Here is a 19,733-nt window from a genome sequence, read left to right as displayed (position 1 = left end):
TTTATTGCTGGTGTATAGAAGCACCACTGATTTTTGTGTGTTGATTTTGTACCCTGCCACTTTGCCAAATCATTTATTAGCTCTATTAGCTTTTAAATAGATTATTTGGGATTTTCTCTATATGGGATCATATCATCTCAAATAAGGAAAGTTTTACTTCTACCTGTCCAATTTGGATGCCTTTTATTTCTTTTTCTTGCCTAATTGCTCTGGCTAGAACTTCTGGCACAATGTTGAAAAGCAGTGACAATAGAGGGCATCCTTGTCTTGTTCCTGATCTTAGTGGGAAAGCTTCCAGTCCTTCTTCACTGAGTACGTTAGCTATGGGTTTAGCTTGGTGTTTATTGACTAGAAATAGTTTAGCGTGCTTTTGAAAAATTCAAAAAGAGGAAGATGGATTTCTTATTATTCAATAAGGACCATGCATTTCATAGATGGAAAGGAGAGGCATTAGCACAGGTCCTGGGTAGGCCAAAGATCAAGAAGGTCTCCCTTTTGCTCCCAGTTAAGGGGAATGGAGAAAGGAGGGAATGAAAGAGCAGGTGAATGAATGAATGAGTGAATGAATGATAAATGCTTCTGACTCTGCAGAACATACTGTCCAGCCAGAAATTTGGCTTTCTCCTCCCCAGATGTTCCTTTGGGCCCAGGACCCTTGTGGGGAGGGAAGAAATGCCCAATCCCAGCCCAAGCTCTTTGGAAACAATTCTTAGTGGCCAAAGATGGAGTTGCAGAGGATGCTGGCTGAGACCAGAAGGGTCTGTGTGTGTTGGGAGTGTGAGGGTGGGGTCCAGAGCACTAGGGTTCTGGACCCCCAGGCTCTGTGTCATGGGGTGGGGGAGAGCAGAGGCTCAGGCAGTGTGGGTGGTGTGAGTGGGGAAGGGTGTCTCAAGGTTCCTGGCCCAATACTGACTCGAGCAGCCCAGAATGTTTCCTTGATCATAAAGCAGGTATCCAGGGCCATCAGGGCCACCCCTGACCCTGCAGAGCTGAGCCCAACACCCCAAGGACCAGGCCTCCCCTGGCCTCCTGTGCCCCACCCACCCTGAGACCAGCTAAGGAGCCTGTGAACTGGGTCTGGTCATCCAGCTGCTCTGGGCCTCCTGTAAACATCTCACCCTGCCAGGCTCACAAGGGTGTCGTGCAGCTGTGGATGGTCTTACAGAATTCACAGCATGCATGAGGCAGTAGGTGTAGGGTCTGGTACACTGGAATTAGCCTGGGGCTGCCTCTCAGCTCCATCTACCTCTTGCCTTATGACCTTGGACAAGTTTCTTAGCTCTCTGTGCCACAAGTTCTCTCATCTGTAAAATGGAGCTGAAAGTACTCTATTACCTGCCTCACGTGGTTGCCATGAGGATTGAGTGAATATTTATAAAGCCCCCAGAGTGGTCCATCTGCATTATTACAAACCCAGAGGCTGCCAGGGACTTGCAGAAGCCATGTGTCCTCATTTCCTAAGCCATTTCACATCTTCCTGTCTGCTCTGCAAAATGGTCCCATACAGAAAAGGATACAGGTCCAGAGAGGGGAAGTCACTGTCCTAAAGTGACACAACTGGTGGAACTTGACCCTAAGCAGCAGATGCCGCTGCCCAGCCCTTGGCCTCTCAGGTTCGGCGGTACTCTGCCTGCAATTCCCACCCTGGTCTCCTCCTGCACCCAGACCTTGCATCCTCATCCCAGACCTTGGCAGGGCTGAAGGACAGAAGGAGGTGGTAGCCTCCTGCTTAAAACCCAAGATGATCAATTATCCAGTCAATAGACATTCATCAAGCCTGTTCCATGCCTTGTCCTAGGTGCTCAAATAGGTCCAATGTGATTGGGATGCAGATGTCAAGCAGGCATAGGAGGGCAGGGGCTCAAGGGGGCTGCAGAAGGTTACTCCAGAAGTCGGGGAGCAGGTACAGCTTCTTGAAGGTGAACTTCATAGGATGAACAGAGTGGTTCCCTGGGGAGGGGGCCCTGGCCCCTCTCCAGCTCCACCCAGTTGTCAGGGGACCATGGCCCTTGTAGCCCCCTGGGCATAGGTGAGGGCTGGGGGGCATGCAGGAGAGGGACAAACACCTGAAGGCCCCAAGCAGCTGGCCCAGAGCTGGGGTCATGCCCTCTGAGGGTCCACCCCACCCCCCTACCTTCTCCGTGGTTTCTCCTCCGGCTCCGCCCTCCCAGCCCCTTCAGTGTGGTCTGCACGGCTTCCTGCCTTCCCACTCCTGGCTGCACCACCATGGCGCCAACTCCTCACCTTCTCTGCCTCCTGGCTCTGTTGATGGCAGGCCTGGCCCAAGGCCTCGGGGACTCCCGCAGGGCCCAGGTAAGTGCCCCAACCTGCTCTCAGACCCTTCCCGGGGCCCACCCCTTCAGAAACAACTGGCTTGTCATTCCCCGGAGGCTGGAACTGTGGTTGGCAGGTCCAAACTCACATAGGGGACAGAGCAGGCTAACAGGCTGACCCCTAGCCCAGTCCCTGACTGCCAGGAACCAAAGCGGGGACCCAGCACTGACTCCCCACTCACTCCCCCATCTCCACCCTTGCCAGGAGCCAGGCCCTCGGCCACTGGAGCTTAAAGAAGTCTTCACGTTGTTCCTGATCCAGTACAACCGGACTTACTCAAGCCCTGCAGGTACCTACCACATGCTCCAGTCTACCCCCCTCCTCCCACTTTATGAGGAAACTGAGGCTCAGGGTGGGGGCGGGGTGAGCTTGGCTAAGGCCAACAGCAGGACAGTGGCAGGGCTGGGTGGACACCGGGGCTTCCTGCATGCAGGGGTGGATGCAGGATCATTCTCTGGCATGAACCCAGGGGACAAGTGGCAGGCACATCCCCGTGGTCCAGGCAGTGGGCAGGGGACCCCATCTATCTGTGAATTCATTCAGAAAACACTGAAGACCACTTGTTTTGTGAAGCTGGGGACTCACACCCACCCCCATGAGCTGCCAGCCCTGCTCCTGTCCTGCTCTGGGTTTCACCTCCCCAAAAGGGGACGGTCTGCGATACACTTTCTCTCGAACTGTCTGTGCTGTGGCCTTACACCCTGTCCTCCCCCCTACACCTCCAAGTTCCAGCTCCACATGTGTGGTCAGAGGTGTGAAGGGGAGGTGGCCTGACAGGAAGCCCATCACCAGCCACCACCTTTCTCTTCTGAGTCACTGTCTTCAGACCCCTTTGTGCTTCTCCCCAGGGTGGACAGGGACGCCCCCCCCCCCCCCCCCCCCCCCGCCTCTTCCTGCCTCTGGGGAAAACTTAACCCCATGTGGGCTGGGCAGCCACTTCCTTGGTCCAAGTGTCTACAGTGGGGCCTCTGGGGGCTCCAGGAAAGGAGCCAGCACTCACCTGTGGGGGTGAGGCTGCCCAGCCAGAGGCCACTTCCTGCCCCTGGGGGCCTGACTGGGGGCCCTTTTGGTTCAGAGTACGCTCACCGCCTGGTCATCTTTGCCCACAACCTGGCCCAGGCTCAGCAGCTGCAGGAGGAGGACCTGGGCACAGCCGAGTTCGGGGTGACCCCGTTCAGTGACCTGACAGGTACCAGGACCCCTCCTGGCCCTGGGGTGGTGGCTAGGGAAGGAGAGCCTTCTCCATGGATTCTGGCAGGTGGGCAGGACAGAACTGGGGCCTTCACTTTCCAGAAAGGGACTCAGGACCAGGGACCTGGGTGCTTCCCCCAAATCACAGTGGGCAGTGGTGGGTCGTGGGGCAGGCACTCCGAGCTAGGTCTCAGCCTAGTTCAGGGACCGCAGACAGCAGATGTGGGGCTGTGCCTCGGTATCCCTGCCTTGCTGCCTCCAGGGTAATATGGGGGGGGTGGTTCAAATGGCCAACAATGTGGGTGGCTGGAGTGGGAGAGGCAGGATAGGTGGTGGGATGGGGTGGGGGTGGCAAAACAGTGACCTCAGTCACCCCACCTGTCCCCAGAGGAGGAGTTTGACCAGATCTATGGGCATCGGAGGGTGACTGGAAGGGTCCCCAGTGTGGACAGGGCAAGGTCTGAAGAGAGGGAGAAATCAGTGCCCCGCACCTGTGACTGGCGGAAGGCAGCTGGCGTCAACTCCCCTGTCAGGGACCAGGTACCTGCCCCCACGCAGACTGGCCCAATCCAGCCCCCGCGGTGGGAGGGAGAGGGGGGGGCAAGGCCTGGACACCTCAACCCCTCCCTTACCCATCAGAAAAACTGTGCATGCTGCTGGGCCATGGCGACAGCAGGCAACATCGAGGCCCTATGGGCCATCAGATCCCAGCAGTCCGTGGAAGTCTCTGTGCAAGGTATGGTGGCAGAGGGGTGGCGGTAATGGGCAGAGGGCTGGGGGCCCGGACACTCACACTGCCCCTTGCTGCACAGAGCTGCTGGACTGTGGCCGCTGTGGGAATGGCTGCAGCGGAGGCTATCCCTGGGATGCATTCATCACTGTCCTCAACAACAGTGAGCACCTCACCTGTCTGGGCAGCTGCAGGGGTGGTCATCAGGATGAGATGGTCCAGGGTACAAGAATGACAGCGGGGGGTGGGGCAGGGAGCACCTACAGGAGCTGAGTTTCTCCCTCTTCCCTAGGCGGCCTGGCCAGCGAAAAGGACTACCCGTACCGGGGGGACGCCAAGACCCATAGGTGCCTGGCCAGAATGCACAAGAACGTGGCCTGGATCCAGGATTTCATCATGCTGCAGAACGACGAGCAGAGTGCGGGCAGGGTGGGGGCACGGGTGGAAAATGGCAGGGAGAGGCAGACCAGGACAGAGGCAGACAGACTGGGCAACACAGACAGAGGGACAGAAAGAGAGACAGACAATCCCAGCGTGCCCTCGGTCCAGCGCAAAGAGCAAGGACTGTGGGGTGGGCGGGGCCTGACTGCACCTTCCGCCCCCAGCCATCGCCAGGTACCTGGCCACCCACGGCCCCATCACCGTGACCATCAACAAGAAGCTCCTGCAGGTGCGATGCCGTGGGGAACAGGGGGCAGGGGGGGCGCAAAGGGAACAGTGCCCCAGACCCAGCCCCTCTATCCCACCCCCGCAGCAATACCAGAGGGGCGTGATCAAGGCCACACCCAAAACCTGCAACCCCCAGCATGTGGATCACGTGGTCCTGCTGATAGGCTTTGGCAAGAGCAAGGCGGCAGCAGGAATGCGGGCGGAGGCGCCCCAGTCTCATCCTCGCCGCACCACCCCATACTGGATCCTGAAGAACTCCTGGGGGGCCAGCTGGGGCGAGGATGTGAGTGGGATCTATTGCAGGGTGGGGTGGGGTGGGGTGGGGGTGGAGAGGGCAGAGCAGACACCTCCCCACCTTCTGGCCCTTCCTAACTTTCTAGGGCTATTTCCGGCTGCACCAAGGGAGCAACACCTGTGGCATCACCAAGTACCCACTCACTGCCCGCGTGGCTCAACCAGCTAAGAAGCGCCCAGTCTCCTGCCCACCCTGAGCCCCGCCCTGGCAGCCCCTCAGCTCTCTTTCACTATACCAGCTGCCTCCTCGCTGGCCCCACCCAAAGCTTTTTGCCTGCCCTCCCGATCCCTTGGCTACAGCCTGAATAAACCCAGACGGGATGCCTGGCTTCCGAGTGGACTTGACTGGGGTGGGGAGATGGTGGATGGGGAGAGCACACACCCCATTCCCCCAGGGCCAGCATGTGCTTGCACACCTTGACACTTAAAGACACGGGCACAGCCGCACACACACACACTCCCACTCCAGTGCAGGCACTTACAGCGCCATGTGGGAAGCCACATGTGCCCCACGCACAGGCTCCTCCCACCTGAGCAAGGGTCTGTCTCCAAACGCATGGCAACTTTATTGTGAGGGTGGACAGGGCAGTGGGAGAGGGGCCTCAGTCGCGATGGAGGCGCAGGAGGCAGCCGCGGAGGGTGCCCATGTAGCGGTCCCAGAGGGCCTGGTGCCTGCAGCGGCAAGAGAGACAGGCAGGAGCAGCTGGTGCCACTGACCATGCGCCACGTCTGAGACACAGCCCCAGACCCTCCGTGCGGCTCAACTCGTTTACCCCCCCCAAGACCCTGAATTGATGGGTACCATCCTTAAGCCCATTTTCTCCTAGGAGGAAACTGAGACATGGGGAGGTTAAGTAGCCCACCCAAGGTCACCCAGCTTCTAAGAGGTGGAGTCGGGACCCCGGGCCACCCCCCGGGTGGCATGGCAGGGAACCCTGAGTCTGCCAGAGGGCTGGGCCCTAGCAGCTGGCCGGTGGGCAAGGCTGAGCTGGACAGGAGGGCTGGGGTCTCACCGGAAGCCCTCCAGGGAGTGGACAGACACCGAATACTGATTGAGGAAGAGTTGCACATCACTCAGTGGCCAGTGGTCGGAGCGGCAGGGTTCCACGAACTGTAGGCCCGAGGAAACATCTAGTGCTTACTCCCTGGCCCAGGGAGAGGCCGGATTTGGGACAGAGGGGGCAGACAGGACAGCTCACCTTCTCCACCAGGTCCAGGAACAGGTCCCTGACATCCTTATTGTGGGTCAGCTTGGCGGCCACGTTTACCAGCCCCCGGGACAGGTTCTGTGGGGCAGGGAGCCTGGGAGTTCTGCCTTCTGCCCCAGAGGCTGAGGGCTGAGCCCCCACTTCCTCCATCCAATTCCCTCAATCATTCACTCCCCACTGTTTCTGAGCTGGTCCCCCCCTCACAGGCCTGCGGAAGGAGTGGCAGCGCCACCTGTCAGTCAATCTCCAGCATGACCAGAGTTGCCTGGGGCACTGGAGGCTGAAGATGCCCAGGGGCCAGAGGCTGGATTGGGCCACAGACCTTGAAGTTGGCTTCCATCTCAGAGAAGACGCTGAGTTTTCCCCGGAGAGAGGTGCACACCAAGCTGCACAGGGAGACAGGGTCAGCCCTAGAGCCCTCCCAGCCCCCATCTCAGGCCCCACCCCAGGGAGCCCCAAGGTCACCTCTTGTGTAGATCCAGAAGGTCCTTGTCAGCCACCAGCACCTTGAGCTCCTTCAAGTCCTGGAGAAACTCCTTATCTAAGTCCATGTCCATGTCGTCCACCTGGGAGTCTGGGTGAACCCGTGAGGGGGGTTGGGGTGAGTAACAAACCCCTTCCCATGATGCCCTGAGCCAACCTCACCTTCCTCCCCCACCACTTCATTGCATCACCTGTGGGAGAAGAGGAAATGGAGTCTCGGGAAGGTGGGGACACCTGCCCCGGGCCACAGAGAGGCAGGGGGCCCCTTTGTCCACTGACAAGGTGTGTTGGGAAACCAGGCTAAGAGCAGAGGTGGCCTAGGTGGGGGCCCTAAAGAAAGGATGCAGGGAACTCAGGTCAGCAGGAGAAAGCGCTGGTAGGGGCCCAGGCCCTGAGAGGATGAGGGGTGGCTGGAACCTGGCATGTCATTGGGGGCCTCACCAACAGCTCCGAGAGTCCAGTTCTGGATCATGAGCTCAGCACAGAAGGCAAAGTCGCCAAAGCTCAAGTACTGCAGCTTCTTCTTCCCTGTCTCAAAGCGGTTGTTGGCAAAGAAGACAATGGCTGCGTAGTCCCTGCAGGGAGGGAAAAGTGGATCCTCTCAGGGCTCAAAATGCCCTTTCAGACATCCAGTTCCATGTTGATTGCAGACAACCTTCCATTATATTTTTTCAGATATTAAAATTGCCATTCCAACTTTTTTAAATTTACATTTTATGCATATATGTATATATATTACTATCCCTTTGTTTTCAAACTTGTTCACTGTGCCTCTGAAAGTATCTGTATTTTGAACAGTGATTTTATCCCAATTAGTTTATTGAAAATGCTGTCATATTAAGATCCGTTTCTGCCATACTATTTAATGTTGTTTTCTCAATTTACCAGCCTTTCTTTTTGTCTCTTCTTCATTTCCTACTTGCTTTTTTAATAAAAAGTTATGCATTCAAATTAAAAAAAAAAAATGCCCTTTCAGCAAGCAGTTCCCACCACTGCAACCTCGGTGGGATATCTGAGTTCTGGCCCCTCTCGGCCCTAACTCACTGGGTGACCTGTCTCAAGACACTTTCTGGGTGCCTCCCTCCCATCTGTGCAAAGAGATTTCTGCTCAGGTTTCCTAAGGGACAGAGCGGGAGACCACAATGGTAACAGCTACCATTTACTGAGGACTTACTAAGGACCACGTGCTGTGCCAAGGGCTTTACCTCATTCAATCCTCCCATCAGCCCAGGGGAATATGGCTGGGCTGGGATCTGAAACCACGTCAGTCTGATCCAAAGTTCAGACCAGAAGTGGGATAACCGTGCCCCCAGCCACAGCCAGGAGCCGAAGGGATTGGAGGGGGAGGGTGGGCCGGCGCAGGGCTCAGGGAAGGGGTGTGCAGGAGGGAGAGAGAGCTGACTCCCGCCCCGGGCCCCTCACCTGGCCAGCCGGTCAGAGAGGAGGAAGTGGTGCTGGATGTTATCCACCAGGGAGCCCCGCATTTCTTCCACCACCTTGAAGACTCGCTTAAAGTTGTCGAACTGCAGGGTGGTTGTGGGGGGGGAGATGGGTCACAGGGTGTTCACCCAATAAAATGTTTACTTAACAGCCATCTACCATGTAGCCAGTTATCCAGCCAACAACTAATTTGTTATTCCTTCAACAAACTATTACTTAGTTAGCACCTCTTATCAATTCAATACATGTTGATCAGCTTTGGCCATCTTGCCTTAGATGAATGTTTACACACTCCTATCTCTAAATCCATCCCTATTTCAGCTCTGTGCTCTTGAGTCCTTCAGGAGCTTGTGCTGGAACTGACCCTGCTGGCTAAGCCCCAGGAACTCAAAGATGAGCAAATGCAAAGCCGTCCCCAGGGTGGCTCACAGGAGACATAGGGGGAAAGACACTAAATAGGCCCAGAGGAAGGCTTACTTCCTGGCACCACCAGGAAGGCCCACGAGGGAGGTAGCATCTCACCCCCTGCCTTGGATGTCAGAGGGTAGCTATGGCCAAGAAAAGACTTCTCCTGATAGAAGGACGGCGTGATTGAAAGAAAGCCAGCGGGTGGGCAATGTAGAGAGGCTGGCAGGGACCAGAACACTGGAGGAGCTGAAGGTCAAAGCCAAGGATTGTGGTTGTTATCCAGGAGGCTTGTCAATGAAAGTTCCCAGGTGGGGAAAGCCATAGTCAGATCTAGGCTTCAGAAAGGTCATTCCGGCTGCGGGGTAGGGGAGAGCTTAGAGGGAGCAAGTAAGGAGTAGAGGAGATGGAGTACGCAACTGTTGCCACAATCAGAGGAGAGGGAGGGTACTGGAGCTGGGGCAGGGGCCAACAGGAAGGAGCAAACCAGACGACTGTAGATGGGATGTCGGGGAGGAGGCAGCAGGAGGGGTGTGGCGCCCACCTGTCTCCGGCAGCTCTTGAGGGTGATGCCTGTTTTGGTGCTGATATCATCCAGGTCTTTCTTGGTGCCCTTGGACAGCTTCTTGCCCAACACCTCCCGCACAAAGGCCTCGTCAAAGGCATAGTACCTGCATGGCGGCGGAGGACCCCGCTGACCCACCTATAGAGGAGGGGAAGGGGGAGACCCTAACAGGGCCTGGTTTCTAGCCCCCTCTAGTCCCAACTTTCCGAGTGCGCGGGTAAGTCCTAGCCCCTCCCTGGGCCTCGGTTTCAACCTGCGAAATCGGTCTGTGGTCAGAGTGGCTGCGGCGCCCCCACCCGCCCGCCAGGTGAGCACCTCTCGATGAGCAGCGCCTGTCGCGAGGGCGGGATCTGGAAGATGAGCTGGTGCAGCAGCTTGGGCGGCGCGTGCAGCAGGCGCTCGAGCATGTGGAAGGTGCGGTAGTGGTCCATGGTGTCGCTCTGCAGCACCGCCGCGGTGGCGCCCGTCTGCTCCAGGATCCCAGAACGCACCCGCAGGGCCACCGCGTCGCTTACTGGAGAACGGGCGCCGGCGTCAGGTCCCGCTCCATCAACCCCAGGGACCCTCCAGTGACGCCAGCGCCAACCTCCACCCCCCCACACACACACAGACCCGAGTAACCATCCAGCCAGAGGCGATACACGTCCTCGTCGATGAGGGTCGTGTTCCCCACGAAGATGTCCAGCTCGCTGGTCATGGCGACACCCGGCCCGGGCGCCCAGCGCAGGAGCGAGCACCGCCCGGGCCGGGCGCGCCGCCGCCGGACCACTTCCGGGAACACCAGGATTGCGCTCCGGGCACCCGGAGCCAGCGAAGGACCACTTCCGGGACACCCCGAGAGGGCGGGGCGGTGCTGGAGGAGGCGGAGGCGTCTGCGGAGGAGTAGCCCCTCCTCCCGACGGGAGGGGGAACCCCCCGGCTCACCCGTGCCGCCCTTCCGCCCCCCAATGTCTCCCAACCCGGCTGTTAGCAGGAGGGCGTCGGGAATCGCAGCTTCCGTTCATTCTCCCCTCCCCGGCCCCCCTCGGGTTTCCCTCCCACCTTCTCTGTCCGCTTTCGCGCCTCCCTACTTTGATGTGTCTCTGAAAATTAAGGGTTTCTCAGAGCTCTATCCTAAATCTTTTCTCTGCAAAAGGAGTGTATGACCCGACTTCCAAGGGCTCTTTCTTAGGGGCCCTCCGCCGATGCTGCGAGGAGCACCTATCCTGGGCCATCTCACCAACTCCTACGGCTTCAGCCATCTCCCACCAGCTAGAGGCCTTTCTGATTCTGCAGCTCAGAGCTCCGACTGGAAGGCCACAGTGCTGGACCGCCTGTCTTCCGAGTCCCTCCACGTCTCCTTCCTATAGGCCCCTCAAGCTCAACATATCCCCCCCCTCCTTCTCCCCAGTATGTTTCTTTCCGTATCCCCATCTCAGTGGCAGCCCCAACATCCACCCAGTTCTCATGCCGGAAACCTGGGTATTTCTCCCAGACTCCTCCCCACGTTCATTGTGCTGATTTTGCTTCCTGAATGTTTCTAGTATCTGTTTCCTCCCTTCCACTCCCACTGGCGCTGCCCCAGCCCGGTTTTGTTGCATAGCTCTCCTGGCTACTTCTGTTCCTCCGTACACTCCTCTCCCCTCAGTCCATCCCACACAGAGCAGCTTGAACGATCTTTTAGAAATGCACATTTGATTAAGTTACTTGAAAAGCCCTTGCTTGAAATCCTTACTGGCCTGTGGAAACTCCCCAGCATGATATGAAAGGCGCTTCAGAATCTGGCTTCCGCCTACTTTGGTAGCCCCCACTCCACCCCACCCCGCGTCCTACCACTTTCTCCACGCGACTGCCTTTCAAAAAACATCAGACTACTCTCACTATTCCTAAAACAGCTAGGCTCTTTAGGGCGCCAGCGTCTTTCACCATGCTATCCCCTCTCCTTGAAATACCTCTCTTTTACTTGGCCTGTGCATCTTTCAGGGTCCCGTATCATCTCTTTTGGGAAACCTTTTGGGGCCCTCAGGTCGTGCCGCCCCACCCCCACCCCCACCCCCACCCCCCTTGCTTCTTAACACAGCCTGCCTTTTCTGCCAGATTGCGACCTCTTTGAGGACAGGATCAGGATCCTGGTCAAGTTTATGTGTGCATTGGACTGGCACACAAGAAACGTTTATTGAACAAAAGATTCCTTGTATGCCCCTCCGCGGGCAGGAAACACTCCGCGGGAGGGAGGATAAGCTCATGGAGAGCCAGGGAGTTTGGACTCAAGGCTCCGAGGGGCAAGGAGGGATGCTCAGAGAGCCAAGACTTTTGAGTGCCAACTATACTAGGTGGTACTGGGAAGGTGATCGGTCTGGGTTCCGTCGAGGGGTGGGAAGGACAGTCGGGGCTGAAGCCTGAGTCTTGGTTCTCCGAAGGAGCCGAGAGACGAGCTTGAGGAGGTTCGGAACTGGGAGATATGAAGCGCCGAGTTTCGGGTTGAGACTGGCGCGGAGGACGGGGACACCGGGGATCCGTGTCCGCAAGGGTCAGTGACCCCGCGGCCGGGGGGTGAACAGGGAAGGGTCTCTCTGCGCTCCGGTCCCGCCCCTTTCCAGGGCGGCTTCCCCGGATTGGCTGTCCTTCGTTACGTCATGCGGCCCCGCCCCGGCGCGCGCCCCGGCGCGTGCCCGCCCCCGGGTAGCTGCTGCCGCCTACGCCGCCGCGGTCACTGCTTGCTGCCCGCCCAGCCCGAGCCCGAGCTCGAGCCCTAGCGGCGCCGGGCCGGACCTGGGGCTCTCAAGCGGCGGCGGCGGGCGGGCGGGCGATGCTCCAGCAGCCTGATCAGCCATGGAGGCCGAGGCAGGCGGCCTGGAGGAGCTGACGGACGAGGAGATGGCGGCACTGGGCAAGGAGGAGCTGGTGCGGCGCCATGCGGCTGGGAGGAGGCGGCGCGCCTGGCCGCACTGGTGCAGCGGCGGCCGTCTCATGCAGGAGGGTGAACCGGCAGCTGCAGGGTCACCTGGGTGAGATCCGCGAGCTCAAACAGCTCAACCGGCGCCTGCAGGCCGAGAACCGTGAGATACGCGACCTCTGCTGCTTCCTGGACTCCGAGCGCCAGCGCGGGCGGCGCGCCGCGCGCCAGTGGCAGCTCTTCGGGACCCAGGCGTCCCGGGCCGTGCGCGAGGACCTGGGCGGCTGTTGGCAGAAACTGGCCGAGCTGGAGGGCCGCCAGGAGGAGCTGCTGCGGGAGAACCTGGCGCTTAAGGAGCTCTGCCTGGCGCTGGGCGAGGAGTGGGGCCCTCGCGGTGGCCCCGGCAGCGCTGGGGGCTCAGGCCCGGGAACGACGCCCGAGCTCGCCTTGCCCCCCTGCGGGCCCCGCGACCTGGGCGACGGCAGCTCCAGCACTGGCAGCGTGGGCAGCCCTGATCAATTGCCCCTGGCCTGTTCCCCCGATGACTGAAGGAGCTGCTGCTTCTGCGCCGGCCCAGGTTGCGGCGCGAGCGCCGGGATTGCGGTGGATCGCCGGACCCGGACGCCATTCTGGTTCCGCACTAGGGGCCGTCGGCACGTACTTAGAAACCCTGGCACAGAAGGGAGCCCCTCGCTCTCGCCCTCGCCGGCGGGGCATCAGGGGGACTGTAGGCTGGAGGGGAAGGACTTGCTGGGGGCTGGGTGGGTACTAATAAACCGGGACGGAAGCGGAGCCGGAGGCTTGGGCAGCGTCTGTTTCGGATTCGCCGGAATTGGGGCAAGGGCGGGGAGGTTGAGACTGGGTACCATCCCCATTCGGAGGGACTGCAGAGCTAAGGTGGCTGACTTTCCCATTCCCTTGAAGCTGAGGTGGGGATGAGGGGCCAGGGTAAGCCACTGATTCCCTCCCTCGGGCCGTGGGACAGGCGCCTGAAGTGGCTCCTGCTCGCTTCCCGGCTCTTTCCTGTCCAAGACAATGGGGGCAGGAAGCAGGTGTTGGGGGCGTAGAACCCACTCGGCCTCCTCCCCTGAGGCTGCAGGGGCATAATAGCGCCCCCTGTGGCACATGAGGGGGCAACGTGGGCTCCCACCGAGAGGAGGCAGAGAATCTTCTTTGCTTGTGCCCCTGAGGCTCTTTTGGAGAAAAGGCAGAGTAGATGTAGCCCCATTTGTCAGAGAAGGCAGTTGAGATCCAGAGATACCAAAGAATTTGCCCAAGGCCATGCAGTGAGTCGGTGGGGATGAGACTGGAGTCTTAGGGCTTCTGGCTCCAAAAGTCCCCCGTTAGGCTCAGGAGCCAATGAGACACTCGGGCCAAAGCTTCAAGTCGTTTGTTTTATTTGGCAGATTTATACAAAAATATTCTTTTTAGGAAAATAAATAGCAGCTGCCCTCGCTGTGGGGGCATGGATTCCCTGGAGCTAAAGGCCCCTCAAAGCTGGGGACTGTAGGTCAGCTCATCACCGGAGCCTGTGACACCCTCCTGGGCTGTGCCGATCAGGAGGGGCCGGCAGGATAACCTGGTCCAATCACCTGGTGCTGCTGGCAGTGGGGCTGGGTGAGTTAGTGTTCTGGGCTGGTAGATGGCACCTTCTGTCGGGGGGGGGGTGGAGTGGATCACAGGAAGAGGGTGATGGAGACTGTGGGGGTGCATCTGGGGCTCCAGAGGTCCTCTAGGGCTTTACAAAGTCTTTTGGGGGCCGCCCGGAGGTCTCTGTGGCACAAACGGGAAATATTTTGTCTCTGATTTAGTGCAAATTGTGCCAGAGGGGCCAGCTCTATAGAGAACCGGCAGGCAGCTTTGGTGGCCCCAAGCTGGCTCTTCCGGAAAGCAGAATATTCTCAGTCTCATCAGGAGGGATGGAAAAGCACAAAACCTGCAGGTGTAGGACGTGGGGTATGGTCCAGGCCAGCTGGACCAATGGGGGAGGCAGAATGTTGGGCTAGGGTGGCTCCGGCAGAGAGGGGGGCTAGAGCACTTCACAAGGCTAGGAGGGTGGGGGAGCCAAGAGGGTCAGAGGAGGGGTCCCCGCTGCTGCTGCTACTCCTTCGATGGGCGGAGGAGCAGGGCTCAGGGGTGCTGGGGTAGGTGAAGACCAGACTAGGGGTGAATGGGGTCAGGGAGGGTGTGGTCATGAGCGTGGGGGTGTGCAACGCCTCGGGCTCGAGCACCGGCCCCGGGGAAAGGGAGATACAAGGCACAGAACGGGAGGGGGCGGGTGGGCTGCTGGTGCCGCTGGTGCCACTGGGACCGCCGGTGGCCCCCTCCTCGGCCCCTTCCGGGATTTTGCAGATGGGGCGGTGGGCTTCGAGCACTAGCTCCAGGCGCTCCTTCTGCTTCTGCAGCTCCTCAATCTCTCGCTGCAGCCCGGACTTCTCACCCTCCAGTTTGTCGGTCTCCTGGAGAGGGAGAGGCCGGAGTCGTCACGAAGATGACGGCTGAGAATCCCGCAGCCTCCGGGGGTTGGGGGGGGGGGGGGGGGGGCTGGACTACATCTACCGTGAGCCCCCGGGAGGAAATGGGCACGACTCCCATAAGGCCCGCGGGCGTCTCTACTCAGAGCTCAGCCCTCCTTTTGCGGGAAGGAAAGAGAGTCCGGGAAAACAAGCGATTTGCCCGGGTTGCAGAAGGTGAGACGCGCTGCAATTTTAAGTCGCTTTTTCCTCGCCCTATTCCCAGAAGGGCTCCCCCTCGGACAGGGAGCCGCGAGGGGGGAATATATATATACCGGCGCCCCCTGGGGCCCCGCCGCCCGCCGAGGCTCGGTGGGCCGGGGTCGGTGCTCACCGCCTGCAGGAAGTCGGTGAGTTCCTTCCTCCGGTTCCGGCACTTGGCGGCGGCTAGCTTGTTCCGCTCGCGCCTCACTCGGCGGCGCTCCTCCTCCTCGGGGCTGATCTGGGGGACCGAGGGTCGGCAGTGAGGCGGACCCTGCGCCGCGGGCTGCCCGGCACTCCCCCACGGTGGTCCCGCGGTAGGACCCTGGTGGAGGGCATGGCAGTGGGGGGCTCCCTTAGTCGGGTTGAGGGAGCACCGCACCCCTGTCCAATGATTCCCTGCACCCACGCTCCAGTCAGCCGGGATTGGTCCAGTTTTCTCCTAGCACCCAGTCTTTGCCTCTTATTCTCCCGGAGTGTAAACCCTCCTCAGCGAAGATGCCCCCGCCTCCAGGAAGTCTTCTATTCCCCAGCCAGATGTGGCCTGACCTCCTCTGAGCCCCTGGGACCAAGCTTTTTCGCAGGACCGTCATCTGTCTCCATCTCCGAACTCTTGATGACAAGTCTCCTCTTTCCCACAGACTGTGAGCGCTAAGAGGTACTAGTGAGGGCTACTGAATAAATTTATTGGGAAGCTACTGTGTGCCAGCCAAGTGCTTTATAGATCTATAGCCCCACTTTCCAGGTGAGGAACTGAAGCCCAGGGAGGATTAAAAAAAAAAAAAAAAAATGTGCTCAAGTTCCCGGAACAGAACTTGGAACCCACTAGCTCTCCAAGCCTTCCCACAGCCTTCACCGTGGAGAACTCAGGGGGCTGGGAAGTCCAGGAGGGGTTCCCACAGGCCAGCCTGCCTCTGGGGCTCACACCACTCTCCCCTTCTCCAATTGCTCACAAAGCCCAGCCATTCTGTTTCTAGGAAACCCACCCCTGGTCGATCTCACGTCTTCCCTAGGACCCCAACCCCCCTCCCCATCCTCCACTCTACTGTCAGAGCAAACTTCTTACAAGAAAACTTCACGCAGTTATCAAGTACTTAAACCTTCCAAGGAGAGGAAGGATACTTTAAGTCTCCCCTTCCCCCAATCTCTTATTTACTTACTTTGGTAACGGATTGATTTGACCAGTGTGAGGGCAGCTGGTTGGGGAGGCAGAGGCCCTAGCTTTAACCCCCTCTGGCAGCTCCTGCTCAGGCAGTGTGGCTTTGGTGGTTAGGAGCCGATTTTAGAGTTAGACCTGGCTCATTGCTCACTACTTGTGGGATCTTGTCTAAGTGACTTTTCCTTTCTGTGCCTTCGTTTCCTCAACTGTAAAATGGGGGAGAGCCAGTGTCCATTCCCCAGAGGGTTTTTGTGAGCATTAAGTGAGAGGGAAACAGAACCGGAGAGTAGCTGAAGGGAAGCCTCCCATTCCTGTTCTCTCCCCAGGTTAACAGAGCTGTGGGCAGCATAAGCTCATCCCTCCATGTATGTCAGCAAGTGGAGGCCCTCCGCTGCCCACTCACCTTCCCCCATGCATGTCCTCACCTCCACTTCCATTCCTTGCTCCTGCTTTCCTTCATCTCTACGTGGGCAAATCCTACCCATATTGCTAGGCTAATATGCCCCTTCTCCAGGAAAGTGACCTCAAGAAGTGGCCTTTGGGCTCAGATCACTTTCTGCCTTGAGCAATCATTGCCAGTGGTCCTGCCTCCCCACCCCCCCCAACCCCATTTCAGGCAGGAGCTCCTCCTCCAGACCTAGCACCCCTGTGGACATCAAGACCAGTGCAATGCCTCTGTCCCTTACCTGTTCGCAGGGCCTGTGCCGTACCCCTGGAGGTGGCCCCAGGGCCCGGATGACTCCTGGCCGGGGCTGTGGGGGACTGTACTGGGGGTAGGCCAGAGGCCTGGGGTAGTTGCTGGGCCCCAGGAAGTGAGGCTGCACCATCCACTGCAGCTCCTGACTGCCACTCACGGCGTTGAGGCTTGGCACGAGGTGGAACTTCTGGGGGTACAAGAAATGGAGGGCCAGGGATAAGGTCTTTGTGTATTAAGGGGCATCTAGTAGACAGAGGCCACTCTGCCATGCACTCTCAAAGCAGCCACTGGTGTTGGGAGATCAGAAAGAACACAGGTTGGCAGTCACACAGACTGACTTGTGGCAAATCCCTGCTTATGAGCTGTGTGACTTTGGGCAAGTGCCCTAACCTCTCTGTGCCTCTGTTTTCCCATCAGAACTAATATTTATAGAGTAAGACCTGCCAGGTACTGTCCTAACCACTTTACAGATACTGACTCATAATTTGCACAACAGCCCTAAGATGGCAGGTCTAGTATTATCTTCATTTTTAGACAGAGGAACAATTTTCTACAAACAAATGGCTAGGAAGTAGGAAGTGGAATTAGACCCCGGGTGGCCTTGCACCAGTCTGTGCCCATGCCCACTCCTGCACCCTGCTGGAGTGCCATCTGCCCAAAGAGGATAATTACAGTTCCTAGTTCCCAGGTGGCTGTGAAAATCAGGTGAGAGGATGTGGGTGACACAGCCTGGTAAGTAGGAGGTGCCCAGTGCACAGGGGCTCTGGTGGGCAAATGCCACTGCTCTGGGTTCCAGCTGTCCCAGTTCTAATCCCAGCTCAGCTACTTACAGGGCAAATTACATAACTTCAGGGTACCTCAGTTTCCTCATTTGTGACACTGTAATAGGTGAGGATTACAGCACTTCAATGATGCTAAGCACCTTTTTAATCGCTTTGTAATCCTAGTTTGTTTTGCCCCCCTTTACCTGCATAAAATGATGGTGGGTTTTAAGATCAAGGGCATCTTAGATTCAATGAAATGTGGTAACTGAAGTGGGACGTGCCCAGCATGGAGTCTGGCACTCGCCGGCAATCTGAAGAATGGGCTGGGCTGGAGGCTCATTGTTCTGGGAGATTGGGTTCGAGCCCCGGGGCTGGGCCCTGGGTGTGGGCACCCCGTCGTCCGGGAAGCGCCCTACAAGCCCAGGCAAGTCTGGACAGTGGTGGCCCCGGCGCAGCGCTGCGATCCCAGCGGCCGGGTGACCCCAGTTCCGGGCCTGGGCTACCGCCGGCGGCATCTCCCGCTCCCGAGGTTGTCGGGGCCCGGGCCGCTCGGGGGCCAGGAAGGGAGGGGCGCCCTGGGTGACTCAGCCACCGTGACTCGGCCTCCGTGACTCGGCGGAACGGACGCCCGCTCTTTCCCTCCCCTGGCGACACGTGTTGGCAGCCCCTCGACAGGAAATGGGCACCTGCAGCCTCCTGGCTCCCCCCAGCCGGCAGCGGGCGCAGTTCGGTGCAGGGAGCCTGGGGCGCGGGAATTGCCCGCATCGTGACCCCGCGCACGTCCCAGCTCCTCCCGGAGTCCACCAGGCTCCCCTGCCCAGGCCACCGCTGAGAAGGGACAGGGGCTTGGCGAGGGGGCGGGGGAGGACAGGAAAACGGACCGACACACTGATAGACACAGATGGTGCTGAGGGGCTGGTAAGCCGATGGACCCTGCGTCCCTCCGTACCCAAGTCCAGACTCCAAATTCCGGGAATTGAGCCCGGGATGGAGGAACTAGCGGAGGGCAGGAGGAAGGAAAGAAGGTAACAGACGGAGTTACCTTCTGGCTTGGCGGGGGGCGTTCGGTCTCGGTTCCGCGCGCTGCGCGCGTCCCCCTGGGCCGTGGAGGGAAACTGTTCCCCAGACAGCGGCGAAGAGGCAGGATCCTCGGCCCCGGTCCCTACCCTAGTCCCCGGCCCCACTCCCGAGCTGACCCGGGCATCCCAGGAGCTGTCCACCCGAGACCCCCGGGCGTCGAGCCCCTCTCACCTGCTGCGCAGCCGCCTGCGCCGCAGCGGGGGGCTGCGCGGGGCCGCCGTACGTGCCGCCGGCGCCGGAGCTCGGTCCGGGTTCCCCGAAGTCTCGGAACATGCCCTGGGCTGGCTGCTGTGCGGGGTCCGCGTCGGCGGCTTGGGTTCTGACTCACTCGCTCCTCAGTGGAGTCTTTTTTTATGAATGAAAAGTTCTTGGGCTGAACCACTTGGACCGGGGGCGGGGGGTGCGCGGCGGCGCCGGTCACCTCGGGGCTCCGCCTCCAAACTTTTGCCAGCCGCCCCGAGCTTTTCGACACCTCCTCCTGTCCGGTAGCTGCCTTGTCTTGGGAAAAGGGGCGGACGCGGCGTCTCTCGCCCGGGCACGACACAAGCATCCTCCCCCCACCTCTGACGTAACTGCCCATACATGGTGCAATTTCCTCGCCGCGCCCAGGTGGAGCAGAGGATTCCCTCGCCGCCTTACGCACCTGCCCGGGAGCCGCGCGCCCCGCCCCGCCCCGCCCCGGGCGCAGACCCAGAGCTGGCCACTGCGCTCCCGGCCCCTTTCCTAGTTTGGTCGGACATCCACTCAGTTTTTGCATCCTTAAAATGGGATGAAATAATCACACAGCTACCTTGCCATGTGTGGGAGGTTAGAAAGATGAATGTGAAAGCTGTTTGGAAGCTGTAAAGTGAATTGTAAATGTGATGGATGATGATGATGATGATGATGATGATTTAGTGGATGCATATTTCAAGCCAGGAACCATGCTAAGTGACACCCACAGTTTCCCAGGCGTGGCATGAGGCCCCTCCACTGGCATTGTTTTAAGGTTTCAGGTATACCAAAAAGTGAATAAATGACAAAACAGAGTTACAAAAATGGTGGTACAGCATACAATGAGCAAAATAATACTTTGAAGACCCACAAATACAATACAGTATAATTGTGCTACTCACGATAATTCCA

At 58.8% G+C, this 19,733-nt stretch overlaps 4 protein-coding genes across 5 annotated transcripts; 2 read left to right on the top strand and 2 right to left on the bottom strand.

Moving 5' to 3' along the window:
- The first annotated feature begins 2,220 nt into the window (after positions 1-2,220).
- Positions 2,221-5,540, top strand: CTSW (cathepsin W). Of its 2 annotated transcripts, XM_037841165.1 has the most exons (10): positions 2,221-2,313; positions 2,539-2,623; positions 3,410-3,523; positions 3,914-4,065; positions 4,165-4,261; positions 4,338-4,418; positions 4,548-4,673; positions 4,861-4,925; positions 5,010-5,207; positions 5,305-5,540. In XM_037841165.1, the coding sequence occupies exons 1-10, from the start codon at positions 2,227-2,229 to the stop codon at positions 5,413-5,415; spliced, it is 1,116 nt and encodes a 371-aa protein (XP_037697093.1). In that variant the 5' UTR covers positions 2,221-2,226; the 3' UTR covers positions 5,416-5,540. The 2 variants fall into 2 exon arrangements, with proteins under 2 accessions (XP_037697093.1, XP_037697094.1); XM_037841166.1 differs by lacking the exon at positions 4,338-4,418.
- A 221-nt stretch (positions 5,541-5,761) lies between these two features.
- On the bottom strand, positions 5,762-10,100 carry LOC119538297 (FGF1 intracellular binding protein). The gene is made up of 10 exons (XM_037841167.1): positions 9,932-10,100; positions 9,635-9,833; positions 9,299-9,425; positions 8,332-8,432; positions 7,351-7,484; positions 6,892-7,000; positions 6,749-6,812; positions 6,418-6,504; positions 6,232-6,329; positions 5,762-5,890 (listed from the first exon to the last, which is right to left on the bottom strand). The coding sequence occupies exons 1-10, from the start codon at positions 10,014-10,016 to the stop codon at positions 5,821-5,823; spliced, it is 1,074 nt and encodes a 357-aa protein (XP_037697095.1). The 5' UTR covers positions 10,017-10,100; the 3' UTR covers positions 5,762-5,820.
- A 1,862-nt stretch (positions 10,101-11,962) lies between these two features.
- CCDC85B (coiled-coil domain containing 85B) lies at positions 11,963-12,983 on the top strand. The gene is given in 4 exon segments (XM_037841291.1): positions 11,963-12,220; positions 12,223-12,258; positions 12,260-12,277; positions 12,279-12,983. Coding segments are annotated over 4 exon segments (609 nt in total). The 5' UTR covers positions 11,963-12,130; the 3' UTR covers positions 12,744-12,983.
- Positions 12,984-13,601: 618 nt separating this feature from the next.
- On the bottom strand, positions 13,602-18,881 carry FOSL1 (FOS like 1, AP-1 transcription factor subunit). Its single transcript, XM_037841290.1, has 4 exons — positions 18,780-18,881; positions 16,754-16,951; positions 15,042-15,233; positions 13,602-14,653 (listed from the first exon to the last, which is right to left on the bottom strand). Exons 1-4 carry the CDS (start codon positions 18,879-18,881, stop codon positions 14,234-14,236), a joined length of 912 nt encoding a protein of 303 aa, XP_037697218.1. The 3' UTR covers positions 13,602-14,233.
- Between the last annotated feature and the right edge of the window lie 852 nt (positions 18,882-19,733).

Source organism: Choloepus didactylus, chromosome 6 (genome assembly GCF_015220235.1).
Source record: "Choloepus didactylus isolate mChoDid1 chromosome 6, mChoDid1.pri, whole genome shotgun sequence".
NCBI classification, from domain to species: domain Eukaryota; kingdom Metazoa; phylum Chordata; class Mammalia; order Pilosa; family Megalonychidae; genus Choloepus; species Choloepus didactylus.
This window is presented reverse-complemented; position numbering and strand designations above follow the sequence as displayed.

Coding starts and splice junctions, on each gene's coding strand:
- CTSW (XM_037841165.1), top strand. CDS start 2,227: ATGGCGCCAACTCCTCACCTTCTCTGCCTCCTGGCTCTGTTGATGGCA. Junction 4,419..4,547: donor CATCACTGTCCTCAACAACA/GTGAGCACCTCA, acceptor CCTCTTCCCTAG/GCGGCCTGGCCAGCGAAAAG. Junction 4,674..4,860: donor GCTGCAGAACGACGAGCAGA/GTGCGGGCAGGG, acceptor TTCCGCCCCCAG/CCATCGCCAGGTACCTGGCC.
- LOC119538297 (XM_037841167.1), bottom strand. CDS start 10,016: ATGACCAGCGAGCTGGACATCTTCGTGGGGAACACGACCCTCATCGAC. Junction 6,813..6,891: donor CTTCTGGATCTACACAAGAG/GTGACCTTGGGG, acceptor CTCCCTGTGCAG/CTTGGTGTGCACCTCTCTCC. Junction 6,505..6,748: donor AGATGGAAGCCAACTTCAAG/GTCTGTGGCCCA, acceptor CCTGCCCCACAG/AACCTGTCCCGGGGGCTGGT.
- FOSL1 (XM_037841290.1), bottom strand. CDS start 18,881: ATGTTCCGAGACTTCGGGGAACCCGGACCGAGCTCCGGCGCCGGCGGC. Junction 15,234..16,753: donor GGCACAGGCCCTGCGAACAG/GTAAGGGACAGA, acceptor GCCCTCCACCAG/GGTCCTACCGCGGGACCACC. Junction 14,654..15,041: donor TCACCGACTTCCTGCAGGCG/GTGAGCACCGAC, acceptor CTCCCTCTCCAG/GAGACCGACAAACTGGAGGG.